The sequence below is a fragment of the Vespula pensylvanica genome, chromosome 5 (genome assembly GCF_014466175.1).
Source record: "Vespula pensylvanica isolate Volc-1 chromosome 5, ASM1446617v1, whole genome shotgun sequence".
NCBI lineage: Eukaryota > Metazoa > Arthropoda > Insecta > Hymenoptera > Vespidae > Vespula > Vespula pensylvanica.
This window is the reverse complement of record NC_057689.1, coordinates 6,086,487-6,104,104: the sequence shown is the minus strand read 5'-3', so window position 1 is coordinate 6,104,104 and position 17,618 is coordinate 6,086,487. Positions and strand designations below refer to the sequence as shown.

The window sequence follows — 17,618 nt, the reverse complement described above, 5'->3', positions numbered from 1 at the left end:
ATTATTATTCATTTATTATTATTAACATATATATATACATACATATATATATTATATATTATATTACATATAATAAAATATATATATCTATTTATTATTATAATTCATGAAAGATTTTAATTACTCTCATTAATGGAATTTTCATTAATTAATTTTCACATAATACAATATTTGTAAAATACCTACAAAAGAAATCGTATTTGGGTACGTACGTATTATTATATAAAGGGAGTATCGTATTTCAATACAAGATGACGTGTATTTCCAAGAAAAAGAAACACTCAATGTATTGTATACAAAACGTGTAGTAGATCTAACATCTTCGTAAACAATTCTCGGAATCGGTCTTTGGACTCCTTTGTAAACAAAGGCATGGAATTGAGAGTTCGAATTCATTCGTCCTCCGTCTTTCGATCTATCAGGTACGGAGTACAACTCATCTTGGAAGATCGTCCGAAGGAATATAAAGAATATACACCGGCCGTCTTGGTGATAGTATTTTTTGGTGTGTTGGCCGGTGCACAGAACATGGGTCTCACTTCGCCTCATTTAGAAGCCTTTGCAGTGGCCAGAGGATCAGCTGCTGCGGTTTTTCAAGTACTCGACCGAGTACCATCCATCGATAGTCTTAGTAAGGAGGGTCAAAAATTAAAATCGGTTAGCGGTGATATAGAATTTAAAGACGTCCATTTTCGTTATCCTGCGAGAAGAGATATACAAGTGTTGCAAGGTTTAAATTTGAAAATAAGGCATGGAGAGACCGTCGCATTGGTCGGTGGTTCCGGATGCGGAAAATCTACGTGTTTGCAACTTATACAGAGACTTTACGATCCTTTGCAAGGACAAGTAAGTTTTATTTCCTTTTCTTTTTTCTTTCTCTTCTTTTTTCCTTTCCCTTTTTAAATTTCTAGCTTATAGCCTTTAATACTCGTAATTTCTTTCGCTTACATTTGACATAAAAACCATTTTCTTTTCTTTCTTTCCTTTTTTTCTTTTTCTCTTTCTCTCTCTCTCTCTCTCTCTCTCTCTCTCTCTCTCTCTCTCTCTCTCTCTCTCTCTCTCTCTCTCTGTCTCTCTCTCTCTCTCTCTGTAACTATAATTTCGACTTAATGGAGTCTACCGTTAAAACGTGTATTCATACGAATCCCTCGATCCGCTTCAGTAATATCGAAAACTTTCGCGGTTCGCTAATTAAAAGAAAAACGGGGTCGAAGGAGAAACAGAGAAAGAGAGAACGAGAGAGAAAGGAGAGAGAGAGAAAGACAGACTTAATCCCTAAAGTCTTTCGGGTTTCGTAGATTCGAGAAGTTTTCTGAAAGGAGGCACAGCGTGCCCAGAAAGTTTTTTACTTGTATGCCAGTGTGTATTACGTAATTACCAAGTTAATATCTTACTACTCTGACGTTTTTATTATTCCGAGCAAAATTTTTCTTTAGCCATGATGACTTTGAAGTTTTTTGATTGTGCACACGTGCGTACGAGTGATATATTAAAATATATATATATATATATATATATATATATATATATATATATATGACACGACAAATGTTATATATAGAAATACGTATTCTATGTAGCATATAAATATAAAAGCAAAGCGTAAATAATATCTTATGCGTATATACGTATAATATAAACAACGTTAGAAAAGTATTATACGTGGTGAAGATTTTAATCTACGTATATTTCGATTCCGACTTTTAGGTATATTTGGACGGCGTCGATATATCGAAGTTAAACGTTCAATGGTTGCGTTCGTACATCGGCGTTGTTGGTCAGGAACCAGTACTCTTTGACACGACAATACGAGAGAACATCCGTTACGGAAATGACAGCGTTACCGAAGAAGAGATGATCAAAGCCGCCAAGGAAGCGAACGCTCACGACTTCATCAGCAAACTGCCGGAGGTAAGCAACCCAAACCCTTTTCTGCTATTCTACTAACACACCGTTGCTTTGTTGAAAATTTTTCGTTTCCTTCCTTTGTCGTTCAAAAGAGAAGAAGAATAAAAGAGTTGAACGTACTTTCTCTTTTATTTTTACGTTTTTTTCTATCATTTTCTCTTTCCTTTCCTTCGATCAATGATCTTCAATTATATTTCGGAATATCGATTAAATGCAATAACGCGATTTCTTTTTTCTTTTTCTTCTATTTTTGTTTATATATTTCTTTTGCTTGCTTTTCCCTATAAATGAAATTTTCCATTTCAATCGGAGATTAAAGAGATTATTTATTTAATATCGAAAATTAAAAAAAAAATTGTATTTCATTTAATTTGGACTTTTTATTTTTTGAACGTATTTAATTGAACAAACAAAACAGCGTAATATGTTGTAAGCGAGTATTACTAATAACATTTATAAATATTTGACGAAATACTGTATTTATCGATGTTTTACATATACATGAATTTGTGTACGTACGAGTTGTATTTATAGATTTTTCAATTCGTTCGTCCATAACCAAGCTTCTCTGGTAAATTTTAACCTCAACTAGTATTAAAATAAGATTAGTAAATGTTATTGGAAATATCGATAACGAACGAAAGAGAATTCGTCGTAATAGTATTTAATGACTATAATTTGTCAAAAAAAAAAAAAAAAGAAGAAAAAGAAAAAAGATTTGGATATTGAATTTTTATATAGTTATAAAATAAATTAAAAGATTTATTTGTTGAAACGAACGAACTATCGACCTTCGACGTTTATGTATTACACTTCGACATCTCGTGTATATTTATGCGCGAGTGTGCATGTGTGTATATATGTATTAACGATAGTCTCAGGTGCTAGAACGATCCGCAGAACGCTCGCGTAAACAGGCGATAAAATATCCTCTAGTATAACACATTTCGTGTGCAAATAACATTATCCGAGATTACGCCCGTGTCAACGATTAGGCGTTTATTACCGAATTATCGCTAGGTGAATTCGCCATTTCGGGATAATTTCGTCGGCAACCTTCGTGTTCTGCTTACGTTCATGTTTTAGCTAAAGTAGATTAGACGCATGGATAATGTTTCTTTTTTCCCCGATTTCATTGGCCATGGAACTACAATTTACTCGGAAACCAATTGAAATTCGAAATTCTATACTCAATTTTATTATCCTGTTTTCTCTCTCGTACAAAGATATAATTACACCTTTTGGGAAATTAATAGAATGCATGTTTTCTCGAATCAATAAAATATATAAATCAACATACCGAATATATTCCAAGTTTATTTCATATTTTAATACGTCGATTTATTATTATCAGGATTATTATAATATGTATGTATTTACTACGTATATATCGATAAAAGAAAATCGTTCTAAAGCTGTTGAGTAATGTATGTATAATATATTCTATAGAAAGTTTATAAAAGCGTTATTGAAATAATGGACTTTAATAATTATTAATAATCAAAGTAATAAAAATCAAATATAGAAACTTCATTTTTTAATTTAAATACGATACATATTTTATATATGTATTCATTTATATTCTGTTATACGTCAATCAGTCAATCAGTTCACAATTAACGAATGTTATAATTTTCTATTCTTTCTTTTCCTCTCATGATAAACGTGATGATGGTTATGTCGATAAAATAAAAAAAAGAGAGTTTCGATATCGGTTAAAATTCTGAAATGACAGGAGGAGTATACGTGGGGTCTCACAGATGCGTCGTGCAGTTTCCTCGTTGATTAAATAACCATTATTCGAAACCGCAAATCGTTGGCAAAGCTGGATAGAAAACGATCGACGGTACCGATAGCCTCGACGTCGAAGCTATCGCACGCGAGCGATTACGGATGAGCATGGCGTGGCCGAGATAATTCTCATGGATCTATGAGTCTATTCATTCTTTTTTTGTCTGAAGAAGAAAACAAAATCGATCCTTTCGATGAAATAAAATTTTCGTCACCCGAAGATACATCGATCGAAAATATGTTAATATATCCGTTTTAATAGAAAAATATGTTACTCGATAATTCATATCGTTCCTTTAAATCCGATAATTCATGATCATTAATAAAATTATTCGTAAACACGATAAAGTAAAATTAATATATATATATATATTATAAATATTGAAATAAGTTAAAATATATAGCTTGTATATTAAAAAAAAAATATTTCTTTCCCTTTTTAAAAATATTAAGTCGTGTTTTGGAATGGTTCAAGGATCGGAATTTTTTGTTGTTAAAATATTCGATTATTTTATGATTTTCTTTGTACTTTGGTCTTTTAGGGGTACGATAGCCCTGTAGGAGAGAGAGGTTCTCAACTATCGGGTGGGCAAAAACAAAGGATCGCAATCGCCCGTGCTTTGGTCAGACGACCAGCCATACTTTTACTCGACGAGGCTACTTCCGCGTTAGATCTTCACAGTGAGGCAACCGTTCAGAGAGCACTTGACGCTGCTTCGAAAGGGAGGACCACCGTTATCGTGACTCACAGACTCTCTACTATCACTAACGCTGATAGGATCGTCTTTATCAAGGATGGTAAGGTCGTTGAAGAGGGTACACACGAGGAGTTGCTGGCACTTGGCAAACATTATCACGGATTGGTCGCAGCTGATGCTAGTGCTGCTGCCAAAGGTATTAGAAATTTCATTTAAATATCACTGAATATGATATCAAAAGGAGAAGAAAAAACGAACATTACAAATTTAATTTGCGAATTTGATTAATAGTTTTGTAACTCCGTGTAATTTTTAAATCGCGTAATTGTTGGATCTACATTTATAACATTTTATTTCATTTCATCGTTACAAACTTTATTGTTCTTACGTATATTCGAATTTTTAATAATCTTATTCTTTTTTTTTTTAATCAAAGTTACATTTGGTATAGAACAATTATATCAATATAAATGATATCAAGAAAAATTTGAACTAACAAAATAAGACTAACAATCGAAGTTGTTTTTCTATCAATTTCTTTAGAATAATCTAGATAGAAATAATGGGAGCTTAAACCTAATCGTTTTACACCCACGTGTTTTCCCATTAGAAAATAGGAAAGATTTGCGTAGGAATAACTGTATCTATGCAACGTTGGTAACTAAATTAATAAGATGGATCGCGTTAATAACATTCTAATTAGTTAGCAATTAGTTACCAACGTTGAATGGACAGACTTCAGTCGAGTACCATCGAATAAGTTCGCGTTCGATAAGTTCGAGTTGATAAATTTATTAAGCATGAAAAAGAAAAAATATGTTATAGAAAAGAAGAGAGGATTACCGAGCGGGAAAATAAAGTTTACTGAATTAATTAGATTAATTTATCGCCTCGAGAATTTATATCTTTGCGTAATATAAAAAGGAACGTTTCATTAATATTTTTTCAGCTAAGGCTACGGCGTCCGCAGCGAAAACGGTAACAGCAGCGAAACCTAAAACCCAAAAGGCTCCATTGAAGAGACAATTTTCGACTCTCTCTATGCACTCTCATCGCTTATCACTAGCAGGTGGGTCCGATGCCGGCTCGGATGCTGGTTTGGAGGAGCACGAAAAACCGTACGATGCACCGATGAGTAGGATACTAGGGTTGAACAAAACGGAATGGCCCTTCAACTTTATAGGTTGGTACTTCGTCTCCTTTCTTTCGTAAGATCATCGTGTCACGGCCAATCGATCGGTTAACTTTACGACTTACGGTTATTGGGAGAGAGAAGGGGAAGGAGGAAGAAGATTCCTCTTGTGATTTATCCGAGGAATACAGAGTAATTTTTCTCGTCAAAGAAGTAAGAAGAAAGATTAACGTGCGTTGTAAAAGAAAATCTAGAGAGGGAGGAGATGATTTAAATTTAGGGTGTTCTCGAAAGAGAACTGATTGGAGCACAATGCTTATGTAAATGGGACATTGCAAGGAACGTTTATTCACCGGCAACACTTCGCATTCCTGAACGATTCTTCCATAAAACGTAAATGTTTTTTACGACATTACGAAGTTAATTCCCAACCCTTTTCTCTCTCTCTCTCTCTCTCTCTCTCTCTCTCTCTTCCCCTATTTATCTCTCTCGTAAGTTTGAGGGAAACGAAGGAGAGAAAGTTTTCGTCCGGAAGGAAGGAAGACGGAAACAATTTTACGAGTTAAACGGTCTCCTTTCCTTTTAGGATGTTTAGCAGCTGGAACTGTAGGAGCATCATTTCCAGCATTCGCAGTCTTATTCGGTCAAGTTTATTACGTATTGGGTCTTCAAGACGAAGATGAAATTAGAAGAGAGACGGTGAACTTTTCGGTACTTTTCATCATCGTCGGTGTAGTAACTGGCATAGGAACCTTCCTACAAATGTATATGTTTGGTCTATCTGGAGTCAGAATGACAACGAGGATCAGAAAGATGACTTTCGGGGCAATGTTGAAACAAGAAATGGGTTGGTACGACGAAGAACAGAACAGTGTCGGTGCACTTTGCGCTAGATTATCTTCGGATGCTGGAGCCGTTCAAGGGGCTACAGGAAGTCGAATAGGTGCCATACTCCAAGCTCTATCAACCTTGGTTCTTGGCATCGGATTGTCAATGTATTATACCTGGAAGATGACTTTGGTATCCGTCGTTTCTATTCCATTAGTTCTTGGTGCTGTCTTTTTTGAGGCTAGAATCATGAGCGGACAAGGACTTCAAGAGAAGAAAAAGATGGAAGCGGCTACGAGAATAGCGATAGAAGCGATATCGAATATCAGAACGGTCGCGAGTTTAGGCAAGGAGACAGCCTTCTTCAATCGATATTGCGTCGAACTCGATCACGTGGCGCAGGCTACCAGGACGAGAAACCGATTGAGAGGATTGGTCTTTTCTTGCGGTCAGACTACGCCCTATTTTGGATATGCTCTGAGTCTCTACTATGGTGGTTACTTGGTGGCAAGAGAGGGTCTTAGTTATCAAGATGTCATCAAAGTATCGGAAGCACTTATCTTCGGTTCTTGGATGTTGGGACAAGCTTTGGCTTTCGCACCGAATTTTAACACGGCCAAAATTTCTGCTGGAAGGATCTTCAGATTATTGGATAGGGTGCCAGAGATATCTTCGCCACCAGGATCAGAAGGAAAAGACTTGGATTGGGTAAGAGAAGGAAAAAATATTATTATTAATAATTTTTATACTCTTAAGTATTTTTAATATTTATTAAATAATTATTTATAATACAATTTTTTGTTTCTACGTATAAAAAAGAAAAGAAAAGAAAAAAGAAAATTTTATAACTATAAAGCGAGAATATTATCTGGAATCAACTTATAAAACGGTATAACTTTATACTTGGCGAACATTAATCTTTGAATATAAAGTAATAATTAATTTTGTGACGGAAGAAAATGAAATATGAATGAAAAAGAAAAAAAAGAAAAATTATATAGATATATGAGTTTGCGACTGGAAAGTTAAATGGCATTACGGAGGGTTAATAAAAATAGTTGGACTAATTTGTTTCGAGTCTCGTAAGTGACTTCGGCTTAATTAAGCTCTGGTCGGTCAAAGTCGAGACGCGTATAAAATGAGGGCTCGTGGTCTGGATGAAAGTTTCGAGTTTCCCTTCTTTCAACGAAGGTCCGAGAACTTTTGGTTCCCTTTGAACGTCAAACTTTTCTATAAAGCGATCGGCGAAGAATTTTCTAAATTTATACGGAAGAATTTGATCGAGCGTGACGTCGAACCGTTCACGTCGAAACATTTTCGTTTATACTATGCGAAAGCTTTTACGACGTGTCAAAAATATTTCCCAGTCTTTAATCCGCGATGAAAATGTTGCTCGATGATTACGTTATGTATAATGGCGCGAAGTTAAGTCTTTTAGACGATCATTTATTTTACGTACGTTCATATAAATCATACGATGCACGTGTAACGAAAATTTGCCAATTATACTACCTGTTGCATTTAATTCGAAGAAGGAACATTGTTATATATAGATCGATATTGTTTATGAAATTAACGATAAAGCTTAATTTTGTATTCCGCCGGTAGGGAAGCGTATTAAAATCTGGTTGGTATGCATAATGTAATTGAGATAATTAATATTTTAACGTTTCGAGCCAATGAAGATAACAGAGGCAAGAACGTGAGCGACAATAAAAACGGCAACGACAACGACAAAGACAAAGTTTTTCATTTATAATTGCAGAAGGCAGAAGGGCTGATACAATTTTCAAAAGTGGAATTCCACTATCCAACGCGCTCGGAGATGCAGATACTTCGTGGTTTGAATTTAATAGTAAAGCCGGGTCAGATGGTTGCCTTAGTTGGCCAAAGTGGCTGCGGAAAGTCAACCTGCATTCAACTACTGCAACGCTTGTACGATCCAATCTCCGGGACGATTACTATGGACCGTCGCGACATCTCCTCGGTCTCACTGGCCTCACTTAGATCCCAGCTTGGCGTTGTAGGTCAGGAACCCGTTCTCTTTGATAGAACTATCGCAGAGAATATCGCCTACGGCGACAATTATCGACGAGTGCCGATGGACGAGATCATGGAAGCCGCTAAAAAGTCGAATATTCACAGTTTCGTCAGTTCGTTGCCTTTGGTGAGAACACCGAATCGATATTCATAGATTTTCGATCATTTAACGAAAAATAAAAGAGCGCATTAACGATAAATTCGAAACCTTTCTATTCCATTCTATTCTATTCTATTCTATTCTATATTTTATTCCTATACGTTTCATATCGTATCATCGAGTTGAAATTAATCGAATTTTGGCTCACGTTCTAAAGTTTCCCATAGAAGTGTACGGTATGCAACGTGTTATAAGTTAGCTCGTTCTGCTCTTTAGGGTTACGATACGAGACTAGGATCAAAGGGTACACAGCTTTCAGGAGGTCAGAAACAGCGCATAGCTATCGCGCGTGCTTTGGTAAGGAACCCACGGATCTTGCTCTTAGATGAGGCAACCTCAGCTCTCGACACTCAAAGCGAAAAGGTAAGATATTCTCTTTCTCTATCTCTCTGTCTAACTTTCTCATAAGATCTTAATCTTTAGTAACGGAGATAGAGGGAGACGGAAAATACAATTTCTCTTTCTCTCTAGCTTTCTTCTTCTCTCTCTCTCTTTTGCAGAGATACTCCAATCGCTGATTTAATTAAGTTGCTTCCAAGACTCACTCGGCCCTTTTATTTTCGTTAATTCTTTTCTTTATTCCTCGTTCTTCTTTGGTCTCGTAGCTTTTAAACAGGCACGATTTTAAAATAGAACCAGAGAGGAAAAAAGTGGTAATAGTAGTGGTAGCGAGGTCAAGGAGCTATTTAGAGGCGAAAACACTGCTATAATATTCCACGGTTCTTTCCTTTCCGGTCATATTGCCGAAAGGATTCAAAGAGGCATCCTACATCTTTTGAAGTTTGAAGTCGCTGAATATCGAAACTGAAAGATCCTTTTCTTCTCTCTGTGACTTTGAATCGTATTTCTATCTTAAAAGAGAGAACCCACCTCTTTCTATCCTATCGGCGTTAGTAATCGTTACCAATTACAGTTAGTAGATATCTACTATATATATATATATATATACACACACATATACATGTACTGTGCTCTGTATCGCGCGTTTAAACTCTCAAGCGTGCCTCTTTAAAAGCGTCGTCGACTTTCAATCGAAAGGAAAGAGATTGGCTTTCTCGTCTTTACTTTGAAGAGACTCGAGGAAACTCGACTGGAAGATGCAATCGCGATACATACTATAGTACATTTTAACTGCGTGCCAAACTTGTCGACATTCAAAACGGACTAAAGTTACGTCTTTGACGATCGAAAGATAAATTCTACGTAGGAAGGAAACTTATAAAACGTTCGACAATAATTTTATTAATAAGATCCGAGCAAAACGAAACTTATTTTTCTTTCTTTCTTTCTTTCTTTTTTTTTCATTTAAACTTTTACGATATAAATGGCTTTTTCTTGCCTTTTTTTTTTATTGCGCTTGTAATTAATATGTATGCATATATTGTAGTATAATACGTATGCAAATGATTGTAAACAAATTTGAACCGAGAGTTCGAGTTTCATCGATATTGCGAGTTCGATGAAAAGAATTCAAAAATTAAAAAATCCTCCCCCCAAAAAAAAAAGAAAAATTATATCAGAAAAAAGAGCAAAATGGTAATTTTTTTTTGTCGACAAGTAAAGTCGATATCGATGCGGAAAGAAAATTGAGACATCAACCGCGAAATAGTTTGCATCGAACGATAACAACGATCTGTGACAGTTCGCTCGCGTTATCAAGTCCGACAATCGGAAATCATTGGCTTTACGAGAGAGCGCAATTGTTGTCGATGGCGGTCAACAGAAACGACTCTTCGTAACTTTGGCGTTAGCACGAATTTCACGGTTATATTGTTTTGGAGCTATCGTTTCATGCTGAACTTTGGCCTGGTTTATTTCACCTTTCGTAACGAAAAGGAAGAAGCTCTTTCCGATATCGAGAAATGAACAATTTTATTTCATTTTGATAGTAAAAGTAAGAGTTATTAAATATTTTTTTTTTTTTTTAGGAAAAGAAAACGAAAAGAATTTTATTCCTCGATCACACAATATTTTTATATATCTATATGTATGTATAAATCGTTTTATTCTAACATATAAAGTTTTGTTATTTTATGTCTATAGGTAGTACAAGCAGCCCTCGACAAAGCGATGGAGGGTAGAACGTGCATCACCATAGCGCATCGTCTTGCTACCGTAAGAAATGCAGACGTAATTTGTGTCCTTGAAAAGGGCACCGTCGCTGAGATGGGTACTCACGACGATCTAATAGCTGCCGATGGTCTTTACGCACATTTACATAATCTACAAGAGGCCGCTATGGAATAGATTTTTTAGCCCAAGATTTTAAACTTCCTTCCCATCCTATTATCCCATTAAGAAGCACCGTTTCTTCCTTTTTATATATACACACTTAGACGAACGAACATTCTAATTTTGAAAGTTTAGATCGGTGATCGAAGGAGAGCTTCGTACGAGGATGAATCGGATTCATGAATTTAAAAAAAAAAAGGAAACAAAACATTTTCTTGAGACAGTGATAATCAATTTTTAATTTCTTAAGTAGATAATACATTTGCGGCTCCGTTGACTTAACTATCGTTAGGTTTAATTGTCGTGAACATTGATCATCAATTATTCTCGAGTCGTCAATTTTATGCGAGATTCGTTGGTTTTAAACGTTTGTTAGAATTTATTTACCCCTTTCTTCCTTGCTCATTTTTTCCCCATTTCTTCACACCTCATATCGTTCCCATTTTTGTGTTTTACATTGTTTAAACGATGAATATTTTTACGCGTATAAAATAAAAATAAGAAGTAGGTGAAGGAAACAAAAAAAAAACGCACTGAATGCGCCATGCGGTTTTCATAGATCTGATCGAATAAAAATGAATGAGAATTTTTCGAGTGCTACTATAGCTGCTACTACTAGATACTATCATTATTACTATTACTACTACTCTATTACTACTCTATTACTACTTCTACTACTACTACTATTACTACTATACTACTACTACTATTACTACTATACTACTACTACTACTACTACTACTACTACTACTACTACTACTACTACTACTACTACTACTACTACTACTCTACTACTACTACTACTACTCTACTACTACTACTATTCTACTACTACTACTACTACTCTACTACTACTACTCTACTACTACTACTATTACTATTACTGTTATTACTATATACACATACGTATAGAGAAACATACTTCAAAGAGGATTCCATTCTTGGCAATCGTCTTACGATCAAATCAAATCGAGAAGAAAAAGGAACGTATGTATTTACCTTTACGCTCGCATATCGATAGAAAAGAAATTGTCGATTTATTTTTGACTACATTTTCCTTGAAGAATAGATCGAGATAGTAAAACTAGAAAAAGAAAAGAAAAGAAAAAGAGAAAGCTCCACTTCTCGAATTTTGTAGATACTTTTATTCTAATCCGTTTTAAAAATTATCGGATGATGACATCGTTCTTTTTTATTATTTAATTTTTTTTTGGTGTTGTATTATTCTTTGTATTTTTTTCTTTCTTCTTTTCTTGAGAACGCGAGCAATCCATAAAAAAATTTACGTACTCTCATCGTCACAAACTCTGATGTTACAAACTGAATTTTATGTGTATTTTCATCTTTATTTTTTTTTTTTATAATTTCATTTTTCTCTCTCACGTTTATTTACGAGAGGCCCCGAAATTGACACTTTTCTTAACTCGAAGTTCGAGGAATTTTTTGAGATAGCCGAAATCTCGTAAATTTACATCAACTAACCCTCACGTGCCTTAATAATTAGATACTCGCCGAAATGATTATCAAGGGTGTAAACCTTACGTTCTTCGTAAGGAAGATACGTAGGAAGAAGAGAGATGGGGGATGTTTCCTTGATTAAAATCACGTGGTATTTTCTTCTTCTTCTTCTTCTTATTTTTTTCAAACATACAAGTTCGAATTTATTTTCATTATTTCATCATTCGTTTTGGATTTTTCGTGATATTTTTTTTCTTTTTATTCTTTTTTTTTGTTAGAGTGTCATCAGAGAGTAGATATTTCGGTTTTAGTCTAGAGATAAGATTTAGAGAAAGAAGCAGAGAGAGAGAAAGAGAGAAATAGAGAAGTAGAGAGAGAAAATTTATAGAAAGAGTCGTTTACAGCGTACCGATACCTTCGACGAAGCGTGGACTTAACAAGATTCCCTCGTAGTCAACCATGAAATCGGTTTTGATTTACTCGATGATTCGACGTGAGTACGGAGAAAAAAGAAAAAAAATATATATATAATGCATGTTTTTCTTCTCTCCTTTTCCCTCTATGTTTTCTCTCTCTTTTTTTGTTACTTTTTTTCCCGCACGTTTGTTATTGTGAATAACGACGAGTGTTTGACATATTAATCATCAAAAATATTACTATTTGATATCGCATTCGAAACTTTTGGGAAAATTCTCGGTAATAGTTGAAATTTTTGATATATGGTAAAACCTCCTCTGCGTCCTTTAAAATAAAAAAAGAAAGAAAAAAGGGTAAGAATAAACAAGGCAGAATGAAAATATAATACGAAGGATCTCGACGGGATAACGGAAAACTGTCATGGGTTTTTTTTTTCAAGGAACGCGAACGACGCGTATGAAATAAATAAAAATCAACATGAAAAATTTTTAACGCGAAAGGATCTTTACTTTTCGAAGAGAAGGAAGAACCGAGAAAGGAAATCTATTTGACGTTGAACGGACAGATTTTTTTTTTTTAGAAGGTTCGCTGAAAAGTGATGGTGAATTTTTTTTAGAAAAGGCATATGTAGATATACCTATCTTGTCTTTTCCTTTGCTTTCGAAGAAAAGATTTTCCCGGTATAGTTCGATGCATTAATCGAGTTTAACGTTTGAACGAACAAAATAACGAAGAAGGAACGTTAATAAAGAGAAAATGAGATCGAAACGTCGATCTATCGTGTTCGAATGAACGGCCTTATTTAAAGCTTTACGAGGATAAAATTAATGTTAGTAATTAATAATCAAGCTTTACGGTACTTAATATACACATACATATAAACACTAGTAGTGTCTACCAGTGTAATGGGCAGCCAATGCTTTTTACTATTCGCGAGTTGACAATAGAATAAATGCCACCGATGAAATGAAAGAAAAAGGGAAAATAATAAAAATATACAGAGAGAGATAGAGAGATAGAGATAGTGTGTATATCGCGTTAGAAGTGTATACACGTTTTACGCCTGGTAAATCGCATACAATATAAAAATACGATCGTGAAATAGAAGCATACACAGAAAGAGAGAGAAAGGTAGAACTGTACGGTAGATATTTTTCGACGACCGCGGATAGAGAAAGAAGAAAGATAGATAGAATATCATGTGTTTGTCTGTAACAGTGCTCGAGGGAGATCATCGCCTAACAACACGCGCTCGAGTCGATATTTCATTCCAAATATCATTTCATCGCGTTCAAGTCTGGACAACTTTCGAACGTATCTCGTAAAAGAAAGAAAGGGGAAAAAAAGAAAGAGAGAAAAATATGAATTTATCGTGTTACGAACCGTCGAGCACTGATGGACAGACAAATGGATAGATAGATAAAGAGAGAGTAAGAGAAAAAGAGAAAAAAGAGAGAAAGAAAAAGAGAGAGAGAGAAAAGGAAAAACGAAAGAAAATATAAGTATCGTATATTTTAATACTTAAATCGTTAAATAAGACTAAGGCCGCGGCCATCGTAACTTAAGAGGCAGAGAGATCTTAAAACGAGCGTGTGTCTTAAGAAGCATGAGTTAATGAAAGAACGACAGTGAGAGAGAGGGAGAGAGAGAGAGAGAGAGAGAGAGAGAGAGAGAGAGAGTGTGTAATGTATGCTGATATACACATACATATACACATACATATATACACGGAACATACAAACGTATTATAGCGCATACTTTTTACAGTGATACTAGCAGTATGACGATGTGGAAGTATTAAAGTCTTATTTTCTTTTTTGTTATGAGAATACAGAGAAAACATGTTATATTCCTGATGATATACGAATAAAACAAAATATAATAGAAAAAATTTGTCTAATGTCTAATGTATATACTTAGGGTTCGTCCTTTTTCATTTATTCTCATGCCATCGACCGATCCAACAGGAGCAAAACTTTTCTTCTGGTGTCTTTTAATTCGTAAGATTTCCTTTCCTTTTTTATTTGACCAGGTGATTCTTACCAAGTTTTTTCGTCGCAAAAAATATGACAATGCGTTAAGTATATCTGTTTATAAATGTTTTTTTATACGTAGACCTAAACATATATATTTCGAGTCTCATCTAGTCGAGCAGAATAAAAAAGTAGTTGTATAAATTTTCGAAATTCGATTGGTTTTCACAGAAGAAAAAAAAGAAGGAAAGAAAAAAAAATGGAAAGGAACCAGACAAGCTTTTTATCTCGTTACAAACGAGATGAGACTTTGTATTAGTAAGAAAAAAAAAGGAAAGGAATATGGGACACAGGTAAAGTAAGAAAAGGAAAAGAAAGAAAGAAAATGAGAAAAGAGAAGAGGAATTGTAAAAATCCGGAGGACTCTTTACCTATCGTTATCTAACCTTTTTCAGAGGAAATCCTTTCGATATCAGGAAAACGTTATCCGGGCGAATAAATACTCAACGCACGGAACTTTATCGCTCGAACGAGCAGCGACTCGAGCGAAATCTCAAAGGCTGCCGGCAGAGTTCGGTGACTCCCGAACATTCGTAATAAAATTATCGTAGGTTAAGAGGGATCTCTCTGTTAGAGAAAGAGAATTAGACAGAGACAGAAACAGAGATAGAGATAGAGATAGAGATATAGAATAATACATAGATAGTCAGAGAGACAAACGGGCAAAGATAAAGACATAGAAACAGAGATAAAATTAGAGGAGAGGAGAAAGACAAAGAGGGATAGTCAGAGATAGTCAAATTGGAATAGACATTTAGAAAGAGAGAGAGAGAGAGAGAGAGAGACTCAAATAGGGGCAGAGATAGATAGATAGATAGATAGACAGAGAGACAGACAGATAGATAGATAAATAGATAGATAGATAGATAGACGAATAGAGAAAGACAGTCAAACATTGACAGAGTCAAACAGAAAAAGAATATCACACGAGGAATCAGTTAAGTTTCTCTAGAGTAGAGCATCGGGACATGTTGTGTAAACTCATGAGGCTTCTCGAATCTCTGCGGCTTTAACGTTTCTCTCGAGATCACACTCAAGAGAAAGAGAAATAGAGATAGATAGATAGAGAGAGAAAGAGAGAGAGAGAGAGAGAAGTAAGAGAGTAGTCGTCGAAGGGACAAAGTGAATAGCAAGTTCGGTAGTCGTCGACGTTCTCGGTCCACGTCGAGCTTGGCGAATTCGCAAAGTTACCGAAGGCGAAGTAATGTCGGAGTTTTTGAGGAAAGTTTAGGTCCTTCCATAAAATCGACATAAAAGTAGATGCAAGCCAGGTCTACATCGTAGGAGGATAGTGAAGAAGAAAAGGTGGAAAGAGGAAAAGGAAAGTGGTGATGTAGCAGCAGTCGCTTTTAGATGCCGTCATCGTCCTCTGCTACAGAGGAAGATGTTTCCAAGCAAAAGAAGTTTATACAACATCGAGCAAAGCTGATTTGCCGTAGATAGAACGATCGGCGAAGAAGGAGGAGGAGGAGGAGGAGGAGGAAGGAGTAGAGGGTGGAGCAGGAAAAGAAAATAAGTGCATTTATATAAAAAGGTATATTGAAATGTTGGACCAAAAATAAAATAAAAATAAAGGAATAAGAAAGGGAAACAACTACATCGCTTGGGAGGATCCTATATATTGCGAAATTGTATTCTGATATTCCGTATGTTCATTCATATTCGATTTACATCGGATATCGTATATATATATATGTATTCGTAAATTGTGTAAAACGATTTATTACGGGAAATATGTTAACGTAATGGGGGTAACATTTTTTTCGTGAAACGGATCTTTACGTTAAAAGCTTATTCGTGTTACGTATTGGGTATTTCAAAATGAATTCGATTATCATCGAATGTAGATGTATTAAATTTCATTTCTATCGATGTTTGTATTCGAATAAATAGAATCTCTAATCGGAATTCTAACGGACAGAAGTAAAACCGAGAATGCTCGAACGTATTTGTGAGTTAGCACAGAGCAACGGCATTGTAAGGATAAACTCTAAGAACAACACGGTGCGAAATACAGCGCCGGGGCAAAGGGGGAGTCGCGTTGTTTCCGTAGAACTTAACTTAATTACATGGGCTGATAATTTTCGGAGTATTATCTCGAAACTCGGACGAAATATCCAACGGGACGATAGTTTACTTCATTAACACGCATCAAGAATTCTGTGTCTCTCTCTCTCTCTCTCTCTCTCTCTCTCTCTCTTTCTCTCTGTCTCTCTCTCTCTCTTTACTGTTCTCAAGAGCTCAGGATGGATACATATATACATATGTATATAATGTATGCGCAAGACGTGAAACGTAAACAGCCTCAAGCTTATTTCAAGCATGAAGATTACATGCGTGTCTCGGACGTCGTTTGATACATGCTAGAGATGAAGAGGATTAGGAGAGGAGAAAAATAACGGAAATATCGGAAACACGTGAACTCACGATGTTAGGTTCATTTCTAGGGTGGAATGGTCGAAAGCTTGTCAGAGTGGTGAAGAGGGAAACAGAGAGAGAGAGAGAGGGAGAGGAAGGGAGGGAGAGAGTGGTTGTCGTTCTCGACAAAAAGCTTCGAGGTTGGCCGATAGATCGGAACCGGGTTGTGCGATCCTGGGACGATTAGCATTCAATACAGCTGGAGAGAGAGAAAGAGAAAGGGAGAGGGAGGGAGAGAGAGAGAGAAACAGAGAGAAGCGAGTTTCACGTGCCAGCATCGTTCGGACGATCGAGTCGAGTTTCGGAATCACAGAGGCTCGTTCGGACGTGCCTATGCGGGGTACTGTACGTTCAAAACTGTGAGAGAGAGATAGATAGATGGGAAAGGAACTGTGTAAATAGATAGATATCTGTGTGTAGAGGAAGAGAGAGAAAGGGAGACAGAGAGATAGACAGATATAGAAGAGGATGAGATAGAAGTGGCACGTTGTGTGTGTTACGTG

The 17,618-nt window shown here is 35.7% G+C and overlaps 1 protein-coding gene across 4 annotated transcripts in view; it reads left to right on the top strand.

Annotated features, from left to right (window-relative positions):
- LOC122629579 (multidrug resistance protein homolog 49-like) overlaps positions 1-11,379 on the top strand; it is a 57,804-nt gene extending 46,425 nt beyond the window's left edge. For all 4 annotated transcript variants that reach the window (XM_043813142.1, XM_043813144.1, XM_043813145.1 and 1 more), the window contains 8 exons: positions 423-846; positions 1,708-1,911; positions 4,242-4,593; positions 5,347-5,580; positions 6,116-7,065; positions 8,123-8,524; positions 8,774-8,920; positions 10,601-11,379. In XM_043813142.1, the coding sequence (XP_043669077.1) occupies positions 423-846; positions 1,708-1,911; positions 4,242-4,593; positions 5,347-5,580; positions 6,116-7,065; positions 8,123-8,524; positions 8,774-8,920; positions 10,601-10,804 (2,917 nt within the window). In that variant the 3' untranslated portion in view covers positions 10,805-11,379. The remainder of the gene's footprint in view (positions 1-422; positions 847-1,707; positions 1,912-4,241; positions 4,594-5,346; positions 5,581-6,115; positions 7,066-8,122; positions 8,525-8,773; positions 8,921-10,600) is intronic.
- Positions 11,380-17,618: the final 6,239 nt, after the last annotated feature.